At 42.1% G+C, this 15,667-nt stretch overlaps 1 protein-coding gene across 1 annotated transcript in view; it reads right to left on the reverse strand.

The window, feature by feature from the left end:
• Positions 1-15,667, reverse strand: part of HERC2 (HECT and RLD domain containing E3 ubiquitin protein ligase 2) — a 121,707-nt gene that overhangs the window by 28,357 nt on the left and 77,683 nt on the right. The window contains exons 65-77 of the mRNA XM_015410976.1: positions 13,124-13,295; positions 12,338-12,524; positions 10,256-10,396; positions 9,500-9,691; positions 8,763-8,916; positions 7,672-7,779; positions 6,247-6,378; positions 4,759-4,917; positions 4,540-4,658; positions 3,884-4,009; positions 3,060-3,215; positions 1,902-2,017; positions 1,559-1,757 (exon numbers count right to left, since the gene is read on the reverse strand). Coding sequence (XP_015266462.1) covers positions 1,559-1,757; positions 1,902-2,017; positions 3,060-3,215; positions 3,884-4,009; positions 4,540-4,658; positions 4,759-4,917; positions 6,247-6,378; positions 7,672-7,779; positions 8,763-8,916; positions 9,500-9,691; positions 10,256-10,396; positions 12,338-12,524; positions 13,124-13,295 — 1,961 coding nt within the window. The remainder of the gene's footprint in view (positions 1-1,558; positions 1,758-1,901; positions 2,018-3,059; positions 3,216-3,883; positions 4,010-4,539; positions 4,659-4,758; positions 4,918-6,246; positions 6,379-7,671; positions 7,780-8,762; positions 8,917-9,499; positions 9,692-10,255; positions 10,397-12,337; positions 12,525-13,123; positions 13,296-15,667) is intronic.

Consider the following 15,667-nt stretch of genomic DNA (forward strand, 5'->3'; position numbering starts at 1 on the left):
TACTTCCTTCTCTTCATCCAACCTACCAGCCAACCTAGTTTTATCTCCCCTCTGTCCCATCTTCAGCTTTTCCACCATCTCTTCCTTGGACAGCCTCTCCTGAGAAAACTCTGGCCTAGCTGGGCAGTGCTGGCTGCTGGGATAGGCCCAATTGCACAGTGGAGAACCAACAAGGACTTGTGGGGGGGCATCTCACTGACCCCTGTAGTCACCTTCCCACACGAGTTCCTCTTTCCCCTTCCTGGCAGCCCACATATTTACACCTTATCCTGTTCCCTCTTCAACTTCCCAACCACCAACCAACCAATACTGTTGTGGTTGCCTAGCAACAGCCACTGAAGACATTTATTTCTTAAAGCTGCAGGAGCTGCTTTTATTATTTTGGGGGGTCACCCCAAGTTTTTGAATGTTTTTTTAGATTTCAGATTTTTCTTCAAACGTGGGCCTTTTCTCAGGTTTGTAGAAAACTTTGTCTTGTCTGTTGATGGCTCCAGTCTCTGGATTTAAGTATTCATATTGGTAAGTATATTAGTCCTGAGATGCTTTCAAATGGCACCATAGAGTGCACATCAACTGAATGATTTTCAAGGGATGTTAAGAAAAACAAGCTAACACCAGGTGCTGTTAATGGTATATCATGGTGAAGTGTCCCAACTACTAGTGGTGTGCAAAAAAACCCCAACACTGTATTTTTCCGGTTCGGGTATATTGAACCTGGAAAATACTGGTATTTCCCGATATTCCCAAATCCCAATATCAATGCGGTATTTCGATCTGGTAAATATTTGGGATTGCCAAATTTTTTCAGCTTCATTACATCCTATGAGGACAATTACAGTCAATGGTCTCCATAGTGTATAAAAGAGAATCGATCTGTGGGTATCTGGGGATCTGTAAGGGCTGTTTTCTGAGGAAGAGGCACCAAATTTGCAGCATAGCTGCTGGTACCTCTCATCAGAAAACCCAGGTTTCAAAAAGATTGGACCATGGGGTCCAATTCTATGGGCCCCAGAAGAAGGTGCCCCATCCTCCATTGTTTCCAATGGAGGAGGGAAAGGCATCTAAAGGGAACATTGTCCCTTTAAATGCCTTTAGCAAGCCACGGCTAAACTCCAAAGGCATTTAAATGGCTTGTGGTTCCTTTAAATGCCTTCTCCAAGCCACGGCTTCACCCAGAAGATATTTAAAGGGACTGCAATCTCTTTAAACACTTTTAAATGCTAGCTATCCAGCAGCCCCCAAAAATCCTGAATATTTTTGGGATTTTTCAAGCTCTGCTGTATCGGATAGCTGGATAAATACCCCAGCAGAAAAAATACCCAAAAAATACCAGTAAGGTATTTGGGGGGGGGGGGTGTCGCTCGGATAAACTGAATGCACACCCCGAGTCCCAACGCTACAGCAATGCATTTCCTGCAACAGAGAAAATGTTGCCACATGAATGACCTTTTCTAATGAAACCTTTTTAGATTTCCAATAAACTACAAAGACCCAAGTTTTCCTTTCACACAGACTACATCAGATTCTGTTTGCTATTTAACATGTTAAATATCCTTACCTTTCCATCAGCAGTCACTGCAAAAAGTGTCTGCTCACCACCAATTAACTGAACTGGACGAAGTGTGGCAAGGGCTTCACAGGGAGTTGGAACTTTGACCTTTGCTCCTTCAATGCCTCCAAGCTGTCCTCGATGATTATGGCCCCAACCATAAATAGTTCCGCTACCCCCAGCAGAAAGAGTCCAATCATCAGGTCGTCTGTTGAAAAGAGGACGTGGTGTGGCAATACAAAATTTATGACATCCAATATACTCCAATAAACTACTATATACTCCAATAAACTACAAATGAACATTTCATAAGCCCTTCAAACCTGTAGTTCTTTCTAGCCCCCCAAATTACCTGTTCATCCACTGCACAAGTTGCTCATCCTGCTCTCTCTTAAAAACATCATGACTTTCATGTAGAACATCCATGTTTTCATTATCTGCCATTAATTCTCGAATTTTCTTGGCCACCTACAATACAAATAAAACCACACCATAATCCATTGCAAGTAAAACAAAGCATGACATAACTGCCTCCATTTGTTGCATTTTGTTTGACTGCTAGAGCCCTAATGAATGATGCAGAAAATGATAACCAGACCACTTATGGGAGTGTGATGGACCAGTTATGTTTTGCTTCTCCCTAACAGCGGCCAGTGAGAATTGACAGTATGTTAGTGATGGAGACCGCTGAAAACAGCAGTTAAGAGAGTTGAAGACAGCAGTTAGTGCAGTTCACAGTAAGTCTGGCTGAGTGAAGCTGAGAAGAGCAGCCGAAAGCTGACTGAAAGTGCTCAGTTTGTAACAAAGAATCCCAAATGCTGGAATTGGGAAACAGTTAAAAATTCAATATAAAATAAACTTTGTAACCTTCAGCTAACTTTCTTGACTGTTATATTTAAACCATAAATAAAAGTTGTCCTTATTTGTTTAACCCTGTGGGAAAGAAACACATACACACAAGGAAAAATCTCAATCTATATATATATGTAGGATATGAATAAATGGTGGCAGTATGTGAATGAAGAAGTATTTGAGACCCCAACCCCAATAGCTCTATGCAGTGTCTGAGTAAGGGGCAATTATTAAAGGGGGCTGGGCTTCCTGTTTGGTAATGTCTCTGTAAGTGAGAGACAGGACCAGGGATGTGAAATGATCATGGTTCGCTATATATTTTAAAGGAGGCAAGAAGGGAAGCAACATGTGACTGCCTGATCTACCTGTAACCCTGAACCTGTAAGAGAGAGGTCTGGAGGGTGGCAGGTACTCCGCATGAGTGAGAAAAGCTGTCACAGCGGGAAAGCCGCAAACTATGTCCTGGTAAGTTTTTTGACTGGAGGCCAGCAAGGTATTTAACATTCTCACATTTCACATAACTCTCACATTTTTCATAACTCTCAAAAGAGTAAAGCTTGACTTGCTCTCCAGTATGCCTAGGAAAGCTGCAGCTTGGTTTTACTTTCTTACTAAGATTTCAATATTCCGCTACTGTTGCACTCCATTTCTCCAGTACCTCATCAAGGAAGAGTCGAGGCAATGGTGTTCTCTTATCAAGGGCCACGGCAACCCTGGAGGCCATGCAGTATCTTCTAAACCAAGCCCATTTGTGTGTCTCTGCACAGCAGGGAAGAGTATCCAGTTCGAGATCACAAGCAAGAGCTACAAGAACCTACAGATAAAAGGAAATTTAATTCAAAAACACAAAGCTTCTGCTGGACCATGACATAAGATTACAAGCTATACCTTGGATATCAATCTTTTTAAAAGAAACTTTTATTTAAAATATAAACCTACAGTAAGGGTCCTCCAGAACATGGCACCCTCCAACACCTTTTCTGGCACTCACCAAGTGTTTTTAGAAAGTGGGCAGGGCCAGGTGGGAATTTTGCTCTGCAAAGCTTCTTCTCGGCCACTGGAAATTCTATTGGCTGTACAGGTTTTTTAGAACATTGCTTTACAGTAGATGCCACCACAGCACAGTCACTGTGTGACAGAAGTTAAGTTGTGGCAGCCATTTTATGACTGGTTCCACCTCCTGAGGCAGCCATTTTGTGGCAGCTATTTTGTTGTTGCACCCAACACACTGTATCAGAATTCCAAAGGTGTCTGTGAACTCAAAAAGGCTGAGAACCCCGACCTACAGCTTACTTTATCTGCTATAAAACCACCTTCCCCTATCTCCTACCCTCTCTCTAGCTACCCCATGCAGTATTTTTAGGACTGTGTTAAACAAAAGTTTCCATGTTTGTGGCTCCAACTGCTTGTAAGCAATTATCAAGAGCACACCATTTCTGGTTGCTAGACTCCGCAAACGTTTTGCATCTCTAGTCATATTACCTTAAAGAAAGGACTGTGGAGCAGCTGCTTGCCACCTCTGACAATGGGATCTTCGTAATCAAATTGCCTCTGCAAAGCTTCAGGGAGGCCTTTAACCAGAGCAGCTAAAGCACTGCCTGTGAAACTCTGGAAAAGTATTTGGGGGAAAATCTTAGTTTCTAAATGGTTCTTGATAATGTTTGCACTTTGCAATCAATAGGTAGTGATTTAACTGGCAAATATACAACATGCAGAGAATAATACATTTCACTAATATAACCAGAGAAACCAGAGGTGCTTGGTACACTGTCTGGTACCACCTAAATACTACAGGTAACTCTAGATTCTTTCTTGTTCCTGTGCGGTGTTCTTCACACAACTCAGCACAATTTATGGTACTGGAGAAATACTCATGCCATCCTTGGTAAAACTAATGCCTGACTACAAGTTAGTCACCTACATGAAGCTCATCAATCAAGAATCCACATGATATCGCATTGCTTGAAGTAGAACGATATGCAATTTTAGGGCTTTAGAAAGCCCTAAGATATGTACGGCATTATGTGACTGGTTAGCACAAGAAGACTACAATGACTTACTGATTAAGACAGTTTAAGTAACGCTACAGAAGCCTCAGCAGTTCATCATACTACCATCGGAAGGTTTGAATTTCTTACCATAGTTCGTGTTTCACTGTCATTATCTCCCAGTATTCGGTTAATGTTAATAGACTGGCCAAACTCTGTAGTTAGCAGTTTACGTAGTCTCTGTAAAGCCCACATCCTGTGGCCAGCAGCTAAAAAATTCACAGGTGGAAAAACGAATATAATTAGCCTTAAACAAATCTGTTTTAAAATATATGGTCTGAAATTTCGCAACGAAGACCTGGCACATACCTAGAGCACTCAGCTGAGCACATGCTGCCAGGGAAGCTGCCAAGCGAGGAACTATGCTCCTGTTAGAAGCAAAATTCAAACGGAAATCCAGCAGACACGTTACTAAATCCATTGAGGGACAAGAAAGAATGCAGCGATCTGAAAGAAGGTCTTTTGGACCTGTGGGCAGAAAACATTAAGATGACCAATTCTTCTTCTAACAGCTGTTAATGAAAATAAACTAGTATTAATCGCAACTCATCCTGAGCCACTGGGAAGGGAAAAAGTAAAAATCTAAATACACACAACAACTAAAATCAAAGCATAGCTAGAGCACTTTATTCTGGGATGAGGGTCGGTCCCAGCTAATCTCTCTGCTTTCACATAAATAAGTCTCAAAACTGGCACAGCTCACAAAGGCAAGACAAAAAGCACCTCCTGTCTTTGTATAATACTGAAGTGACAAGGCAGGGGGTTAGGTAAGAAGGCAAGAGTGTATTTAATGTACAGGACAGTATCAGAGGACATTTGCTGCGAGAAATCTCAGCTACAGAAATCTGATCTATAGAATTTGTATACCACTAAACCCTCTACGTATACGAAAAAGACAATGTTACCTTCTTTCATCCCACCCGTCTTTCAGAACTGAACACAATTTAATATTCCATACAAAGGGAAAAGACAATAATAACTCTAGTAAGCACAAAGAGATCTCCCTTGGATATTTCTAATTGCATCTACTGAATAAAGCATGACCGTTAAGAACATAAGAGACGCCAATGTTGGATCAGGCCAAAGGCCCATCCAGTCCAACACTCTGTGTCACACAGTGGCCAGAAATACCAGGTGCCATCAGGAGGTCCACCAGTGGGGCCAGGACATTAGAAGCCCTCCCACTGTTGACCCCCCCCCAAGCACCAAGAAGACAGAGCATCACTTGCCCCAGAGCCCCTATCTATACCTTGTGGCCAATAGCCACTGATGGACCTCTGCTCCATATGCTTATCTAAGTCCTTTTTGAAGCCGTCCATCCTTGTAGCCGCCACCACCTCCTGTGGCAGTGAATTCCAAGTGTTAATCACTTCTTGGGTGAAGAAGTGCTTCCTTTTATCCGTTCTAACCCGACCGCTCAGCAATTTCATTGAGTGACCGTCGCTATTCTTGTAACAATTACCATAATCAAATGATAACTAGGTCACTTGAAGATTTCTTTGCCTTGGCTCTTCCAGTGATACACTTTGCAGCCTGGGAATTTGACTGTCATCAAAATGGAAAAAAATCTCACTGTGGTTCTACTCATTATGTGAATGGGTTGCTAACCGGTGTTCTCCAATACTTATGAACTCAAGCTCTTCTCCCCCCCCCCCCCCCCCCACACTGCTTGCACAACTTATCCTGATAACAAAGCTCGGGTAAAAGATATTTGCCAATGTGATAAAGCATTTGCCAATGCGCTTCCCCTGCCAATGTGATAAAGTAGTCTGTCCTGAAGCCAAATATGGCATTCACCTGCAGCTGGCATGATAGGATAAACTGTGAAACGCCAACCCCATCCATTTACAGAACCATCACTGATAAACTTCCATTTTAATTCATCCCCTGGAATACGCAGTTCACTAGACCAATCAGACCATTCACGACCTGTAAGATTGGAATGAGATACACAATTTAGATTGCAATCTGGTACAACTCTTTTTTTAAAAAAAATTACCCTATAAAAAAGTTTCATGTACATTTATGTATTTATTTTTAAGTCGCTGCTTGTGGCAACTTACAACATTTTAACCAATAAGGTAAAAACAACTTAAAAACAAATATAGAACATTAATATTAAAATATTAAAACACGTGGCTATCACCATACCACTAATAAAAGCAGCCCAAACATGTGGTTACCCTCCAAAGGCCAATCTAAACAATTCAGCCTTGCATGCCTTGTGGAAACTAAACAAATCCGCAAGGGCACACGTGTCATCCGAGAGTGCTTTCCACAGGGAAGGGGCCACAACTGAGAAGGCACTTCCCCTGGTGACAGCTAACTAAGCCATCCTGGGGCCAGGCACCTGCAAGAGGCCTCTAGAGGATGACTGAAGGGCGCGTGGGGGGGGAGTGTAACGGGAGACACCATGTTTTCAGCTTCACTGGTGATTGTATAAGTCATACATAAAACCCAATAATATGTACCAACAAAAGTGAGTTGAGCTTGGCTTACACAACATGACCTTCCCACCCTCTTGCTCCTGTCAAAAAGTCATTCTTTACGGTGGAGAGGCCAATGGAATAACATGAAAAGAGACTGGGGGCTTTATGGGAGGAGTGGGAGATCCACAGACATCCATGACTTCTCCTTGCCTGAACAAAAGCACCTTCCCCTTTTACTATAAATACAAGCCACCATGACTTTGATACTAATTACTTCATTACCTCAACAGAAGATTAACAGAAAATAAGTGCTATTAGATCTTTCTTCTGAGACACATATAAAACAGAGAAAACAAACGGCATTAGAAAACCTGGTAGCTGCTCTCCAGAGCCAACTGATTGTCCTATTTCACAACTAAATTAAAATATGAGTTTTGGATAAGCAAGCACAATGAAAGTGCTAAATCATTCATTTCAAATTAAAGGTAGCACTAGGCATGCCAAAGACTGGGCAAAGAAACTTGTAAAAATTGTGGCATATGTAAAAAGGTTTTATCGATACCCCATGAAATGAAATGTCTGACTTCATTACTTTAAAACATTATCAATTTTATCCTAGTTAAAAAAATATGATTACTGATCTGTCATATTGTTAATTTTACATTTGTTTTCCATCTGTTTTCCTCACATTAGTCTATGCCACAGATCTGTTACATAGTTTTTGTCAATAATCCATGATAAACCATAAAATATTGAATACAAAATTAAGTGATTTGACATGTGGTCTCATTACCAGATCTGACTGAAACTATCCTGTTGACACCATCCATGACAGTAAGCGGATCATGGCGCCGTTCTGTGGAACACTGGCGATCAAATTCTACCCTGAGTCCTTCAGCACCTAAAGATTAAAAGCCACAGAAGTAGCAGTTTGATATTCTAAGTAAATCAGCACCATAGCTCTTCACAAAACTCAACGAGGCACGTTCTTTAGATTTTAATCAAGTATTTGGTGTTGAACACACAGCAGGATTATTCAGTCTTTTCTAGCAGGATAACTGAAAACCTGACATGGTGAAAGCATCGATGCACTTACAGATTTGTGTTTGCTTTACAGGGATTTGTTGCAACATGTAAATGCAGCCCTTTCTCTCTGGGATTGCTAAATTAAGATGCTGAAAAAGATCTGTTGTCTATTGTCTGACTTTGTCTAATGCATGACTCTTAAAACAGCACTTCTGCTGTAGCAGCTGAGAAAACTAGAGGTAGATGTGTAATTACCGTTGGTCACAGAGGTAACCATCTAATTGGAACTTTAGCTGGAACTTTAGCTCTTAACAGATGTTTCTGCTGAGCTTACTTGTACTCTGCACGGAAACAATCCGTGATTTTTGAAATTTATTAAAGCATTGAGAATGGGGAGGGGGGGAATAATTTTAAAAAACAGACCTAAACTACATCTGCCATTTTCAAGAAAAAGGATTTTAAGCAAACATTACTACTTTGGAATTAGTTCAAGATACCTATCCTTCAGTCGCATATTAATAATGATTAACAACAAACACTAGAACCACTCTACTACATAAACACTGGCAACATAATGAGAAAATATCACAATTTTATCACTCGGTAACCATCACATGTGTTTCCCAGGACAATCAAGCTATTTTACATGACCTCAGCAACAATTCATGTACTACTTTCTTTGTATTAATCAATAAGCTTAAGACTTTTCCACAGCCTCAAATACCACTATGATGGAACCACCAATCTTTGTAAACAAATTTAAAGGAAACTGAAGGCCCCCAATACATCTGCATCCCACAGTAAGGGCACAGAAACTATTTCTACTTTTCAGAGTATACCTTATTGAAAAATTATTACCTGGTATTTTAACAGTGCCACTGGTAGAAGTATCATCTGTATATGGGTGACTGCTTTCTACCACCACTGGTTGTGAAGACAGGCGGCCACTTTGTGAATCTGTAGCCACATCTTCCAACTCTGTTACGCACAGTTCCAGCAACATATCAGCAACCTGAAAATACAAATATTTTGTAACTGTATGCAAAAAGTGTTGTTTATGTAGTATACTACAGGGAAGATAAGAGATATAAAGCCATGCTGTTCAGATATCACCTTCTTCCCCCAGCAACTCCTGATATTTTCACAGCACACAGTGTTGACTGGGAATTCAGAATATGTTTCTGCTGCTCAAAGAGGTTTCCCTCAGCCTAACCAAAATCCTAATGCCAAACCAGGGGAAATGAACTTCTGTTACATGGTCTACAGAAATAACAGTGAGAGCACACAGGGAAGAAAATGGAAGAATTACCAATAAAACCACCAGATTAGTATGGATTCCTGGGAATGAGTGTGAAAGACTAATATCCCAGCACACTTTACCTTATCACAAGCAATTTTACCAGTGGGTATTTATTCTAATACGTTTAAGAAAGTGTCACAGATATAGACATGCATCTAATGAGTTGAGCTCTCACTCACAAAAGCTTAGGCTAGAATAAATGCCATTCATCTCTAAGGTACCACTAGGCTTCTGTTTAAATTCACAGGTACAGGAGTAACCAATGACAAAAAAAATGGAGATAGATCTGACCAACCTGGGGATAAGCAGTGCCCATGCCAGACAGTACTGCTGAAAGAACTTCCTTCCCCTTCTCTCCAGCACGACTGGACACAGCAAGCTTCAGCAAGTCAACCATGACTCTGGTGTCATCTGGTACCAAAAGGCCAGTGAACTCATCCAGGTACTGGGGCTCTGGGCCAGAGGCTTTACTTTGGCTTTCCACATCCTTCAAAGCAAAATGGAAAGGAATGTACGGAAGCTTTTGCTATATTATAACTAGTTCAGGTGGCTCAAAACTTGCTCTAGATGTGAAAGACCAGTATGGATGCAACCAAGTACTATTCACTGAGACAAACACCCGCAGCTATGAATTCCACAGTTCCACTAGTTATAGACTTAACTTCACGTTACTTATTGCCTCATTAGCGCTTCAAAATATGACAAACTTGGACTCAGTGGTTTGGATCCAGTGACATACAAGCCAGAACATAAATGCGCAACACCTAGCCCTTTCCTTCCTATATATTATGGTGCCCAGAAACTGGTTGCAGAAGGTCTTGCACAAGAGGAAACACAGTGGGGATATAATAAGTTTGACTTAGCCCAAGTGGTCACCACAGTATTTTCCTTGCATTTCCCCTTGTGAAAGAGCTTTAATGCAAATGGAGAGCTTGCACTGTATCCAACCCAGTTGTGTGAATTGCAACCTTTGAATCACCACCTGCTTTCAGTGACTTTGGGAGAAATAGAATTCATCTCTACTTCAATCAGTAAGAATGAGCAACAGTACCTCTTTGGTTTTGGTCATGGTCTCTGCTATTATACTGGCTGCTCCAGGATCATCTGTGACAGGAATGAAAGGACGAGAGGAGGCTGCAGAAGCTGAAGGAGTCACAGCAGGGGGAGTCACAGCATCCTCTGCAGAAGCCACCTAAATCAAGCAGAACAGCACAACTGCAACAGAGTTTTGCAAAGGCCAACCCGCTAACTCTGTTTAAGCACTGTCCATGGTCCTATTGCCAGCACAGACAAACATTTTAAAACAGCACCTAGAGCAGGGGTCCCCAACCTTTTTAAGACTGCAGGCACCTTTGGAATTCCGACACACAAGGTGGTGGGTACAGCCACAAAATGGCTGCTGTGGCTTACCTTCAGACACACAGTGAAGACCCTTGTGCTATGGTGGCAGCCGCTGCCAAAGCAATGGTTTCAAAAATGTGCACAGCCAATCAAGCCTCCAGTGGCCAATCAGAAGCCTTGCTGGGCAAAAGCCCAACCTGGCCCCTCCCACTTCCCTAAGGCAGGTGCCAGGAAAGGTGTTGGCAGGTGCCATGATGTCCACAGTCACCATGTTAGGGACCCCTGGATGAGAGGCTACTCCAAAAAGTATGAGCAGTAGTCTGGAAGACCATCGTTTTGTCAAGATGCAGCCATCAAAAGTACCATCCAAATAATGCAAGGCTCCATTTCAGCAGAATTTTTGTATTAGAATTTAAGTCATTTAAGTCTAAAAGGAACTTTGGCATTTTCATTGCTCATTATTTTAATTTATGGTTGTGATTTTGCACTCTTACCTTGCAGTCTTTCAGTAGGAAAGTGGGATATCTCCCTTATAAATAAAAGCCGGACGGTGGTGGCACTTCTCTAGAACATTCCACATGCTCCAAAATCAGTTCGCTCTCTGATCTGTCATTCAGAGGGTCTCCCTATCCACTGGCTGCTTTGCATGAGTCCTGCCTCCAACATTCTAAACAGTTTGCTGCTCCCCTCCCCCCATAGCCAGTCAAAACACAGAGGTTATTTGCATATGCAGCCTCATTGGCCTTTGCCTCAGAACACAGAGGTCGTTTGCATATGCAACTTGATTGGCTTTTGCCTCTAACATTCTAAACACTTTGCTGTTCTGAGGTAAAATGTGTCCAATCTCCAGGTGAGGGCTGGAGATCACTCAGAATTACAACTGCTTTCCAGATGGAGAGATCAGTTCCCCTGGAGAAAATGGTGGGCTCTGTATCCTTATATGCTGCTGAGGTGGCCCCCATATGACAGCCAATGTGACGTAGAAGTCAGGGTTTCAGAGCACGGGAGAGGCTGCAGGTGTGTGGCCCCCATATGACAGCCAATGTGACGTAGAAGTCAGGGTTTCAGAGCATGGGAGAGGCTGCGGGTGTGTGGGGGATGGAAAGCTGAAGAGTGAGGGGGAAACAAAGGTAGGTTGATAATTGGCTGGGAAGGAGATAGGGTTACCAACTCCAGGTGGGAAATTCCTGGAGATGTGAGGGATGGAGCCTGGAGAGGGTGAGATTTCAGGAGGCGTGGGACCTCGGACAGGTACAAAGCCGTAGACTCCACCCTCCAAACCAACTATTCCCTTCTGGGGAACCATCCTTGCCAATCTCCAGGTGAGGGCTGGAGATCATTCAAAATTACAACTGTTCTTTAGGTAGCAGAGATCAGTTCCTCTGGAGAAAATGGTGGACTCAGTGTCATTATACCCTGCTGAGGTCGCCACAGCAAATTGACACTGAGTGTTCAAGGCCGGGGCACCCGCCCAGAGCCTCTTTCTAGAGGCCGTTGTATTTATTTCCACAACGGGCCTTTTTCCTAGTAAGTTAATAAATAAAATATAGAAAGCATTGCATATTTCAGCATATTTTTTGGTAGGTTTGCTTCAGCCGCTGACAGTTTATTCTCCCAAATGGAGGATATTTTTCTTTCTCTCTCTCAGACACACACATACACTCCCTAGGCAACAATTTTTTTAGCGTTAGCAAACTGGATTGTGAACCAATTGATCCAAGGTGGCTGTAATTAATACATTAGGGCTATGAAAACCAGGTAAACAAAGCAGATTTCTAAAGACTGGATTTACCTCTGCCCTCCTGTCTTGCCATGGAGTTGGGCTCAGTCGTTCTTCTAGGTCCACTGCTAGCATGCCTTCTTCTTCACTGGGAGCAATGCCTGTGGACAACATGTCTGGAGGTGGCGCAGGAGACGATGACAGACATTCCACTGGTGCAATCATGCTTGCAGGCATCAAAGCTCCAACAACAGCATCCCTAAACCGAAACCAAACTGTTCAGAATAGTCTTCTGCTATACTGCTCATATATTATTCTACCAGACTGAGCAGAAAAGATGGCAGTAATTATGCAAAAACCATTTTTTAAAAAAATTAAACTGAGTTCAAGAGGCACAGAATTAAAGCACCCATCTAATATTGGCACTAACAAAGGAGTCTCTTGATCCAAGCAGGCCTAATAGATGAGACGGCACAACAGAAAAACGTCGTCTTCTTTACAAGCAAAGCAATACACAAAGTATCGTGACCAAGTTTCTTGCTTGGTCTATGATGGTTAAGGAGAACTCTGCATTGTCAAATATGTTGTTTAAAAAAACCAATGAAGTGTTACTTGTTAATAAGTGGACTTACACCAGACAGAAAAGCCACTCATTATTCTGCAATGCCATACCAGTATCAAAAGAATGTTTCACAAAAGAACACTCCTTCAGACAATGGGATGGAATCAATTAACTTCTTCACTGCAGATGGGGCTCTTGTTGTTAAATTTTGGACCATCTGAACCTTCAAAAATCAGCAGTTAAGCTGAGCCTATAATACCTGAGACCAGCTTAATACTGATGATACACACACTTACCTGGCATACATGATCTGTAGTGCTGTCAGTATATGAGATAATGCTTGCTGCTTGGCTAGGTTGCCATCGAGCGACAAAAGGATTTTGGCGAGTGAAGGGCGATTTGGTTTGGAGCTGTTTGCACTACTGATTTTGTTACTAACAGCAGAAGAATCTGCATCGGATGGGACACCTACAGGAAATTTTAAAAATTACAGTTTCCATCAAGAATTCATACTCAGGATTCTCAGCAACGAAAGAGCAGGCATACCTAAGAACAGCAAAATCCCAAAAATGTTGGGCTAGTGTGGCCCACAGCCACAACGAATGCCCAATGAACAGCTATACAACTGCCCCACACACACACAATACGACCTCTGGCTGTCTACTGTAATGGCTCAACTCACGTTCAACATGGAGAAGCTAACATTCTAGTCCTATCAGTTACAAACATTTCTCTGGTTTGCATTTTTAAAGTCAACTGAAAAATTTCATTCGAAAAATAATACAAGGTAAGTTATGCCCTGTTTGTTAACTTCAGAGGAGTAACTAAACCAAATGAGATTTTCTCCAACTTTTAGACCCAAACTTACTAGGTCTGGCCATTTTTCTGTCTGTCTGCAGCTGTACCTTGCTCTCAGTTTCCCTTTCCCTATGCAATCTTTTAAGCAAGGGTCCCCCCCCCCCATGAGGTTCCTGTGGGCGCCAGGGCACCCACAGACACTTTTCCTGGTGCCCGTCAACTGTTTTTTAAAAATGGGAAGGGCCAGATGGGTCTTTTGCCCAGCAAGACTTCTGATCGGCTATGCAGATTTTTTTTAAACATTGCTTTGGCAGCAGCTGCCAGCACAGTACAAACATCTTCACTATATGACTTAACATATGCAAAAATGTGTGTATGAGAGAAAATATTTTAAAGCAGTAGGTTCATTCTAAAAGGCATCTTGTTAAACAGGGCTCCTGCCTGAAATGTTAAAGAGTTAGTATTAGATTTATGTATAAACGCACTCCCTGACATTTTGCAGTTTGCTCTGCCTCTTCTGGTAGCCATTTTGTGCTTGCACCCACCACACTGTGTAAGTCCAAAGATGCCAACAAGCTTGTGGACCTAGCAAACAAGGCCTGCAATATATTAGTGCTTTGCTGATATTAATATTCCTATATTTTAATATTAAAAGCTTTTAAGGCCAAAATGTATTTCAGGCCCTCTATAGTGTTTTAAATAGGCCAAGCCTTTTTCTCTGCTAAGCAAAGCTGAAGCTAGGCATTGCTGAGAGAGAATGGAATGTGAGATAAGCTGTGAGAGTGTATATCCTTGAAGATACTGTCTGAAACTCAGTTATTAACAGTAAAATACAGCATACAATGCCGGCAGCTTATAGTGGATTGATTTTAAAGCACTTTTCTTTTTCTCTGTGTGTTTTAATATAATTTATCACCAGAGTACAGGAGGCTACTTTTCTAATACTGTTACTCTATAATAGATTCCTATAATATAGTGAACTTACAAATGTTTTTATAAGCTGTTTTAAGATTTTGAGAGCCCCTCCCAGACAGAAGACCATTTGCTGAAGTAAATGTTGCAAACCTGCTTTAACAAAGAAGCTTAGAGCTGGGATATCTAATAGAAGGCCTCTATTCATTTCTTCTGTCTGGTTTTGATAGTCTAGGACACACATTCCAGACTGCTTCAATCTTATGTTTTAAAGCTGTATCTTGCTGAAGTCAGTTACACGGACACCTGCATTTTTGTAGAAGGCCCTTTGTTCTAAGATGTTGCACTAGTCTTACAATATAGATAGTATAAAACATTGTAATGGGAGGAGGGATGTTAGGAGTGTGAAGAAGAAAGGTCTTTTACATTCTGTTTATGACTCTGTCTAGTTTATCAAACAACTTTGTATCTATGCTTTAAAGACATGTAATATTGCTTTGTTTAAACTGAATACTATCTTAAAATGTCTGAAGATAGGGCTGCCAAATCCCCCCGTTCCCTGTTGCCGACGGATCGGGCCCCGGGGGGAACCCCGCCCCGACATGTGCGTCACCAGGAAGTGACGTTAGGATGCCAAGCACGCTGGGGGCGGGGCCACGACCATTGGAGGAAAAACTCTATGGTTCCGGGTGGCATGCGTGCGGCGCGCTTGCGCTCCAGTCGCCGCCCAGGAGTCCCCCGCTGCGGCGACTGCAACGACTTGGCAACCCTGTCTGAAGACAAGATCCAGACAGCGACAAAGTTAGTAGAAATATTTTATCACTAGCAGGTGCAAACAATATTGTTTAGAAGTGATGATAGACATGGTTATTGTACGCATGTGCAAAAAGAACAAAGAGATTGTAAGTAAGCATGCTCCATGTCTCAGACAAAGAAAACTCAACTGAGCATGCCTGGTCAGCATCATAGGGGAGGGCTCGACATGTCATAATGGGAGGATCACCATGTGTTCTCATGTGGTTCAAATGAACTCCTTGGCTTAATTTTATGAGTTGAGGAGCTTCCCTTTATTCAGAATAAAGCTTGGTAAATTTCTTCTCTACTTGGACTCCAACCATATACTTCATTTT

The sequence above is a fragment of the Gekko japonicus genome, unplaced genomic scaffold (genome assembly GCF_001447785.1).
Source record: "Gekko japonicus isolate JY-2015 unplaced genomic scaffold, Gekko_japonicus_V1.1 scaffold244, whole genome shotgun sequence".
In the NCBI taxonomy this organism is placed as follows: domain Eukaryota; kingdom Metazoa; phylum Chordata; class Lepidosauria; order Squamata; family Gekkonidae; genus Gekko; species Gekko japonicus.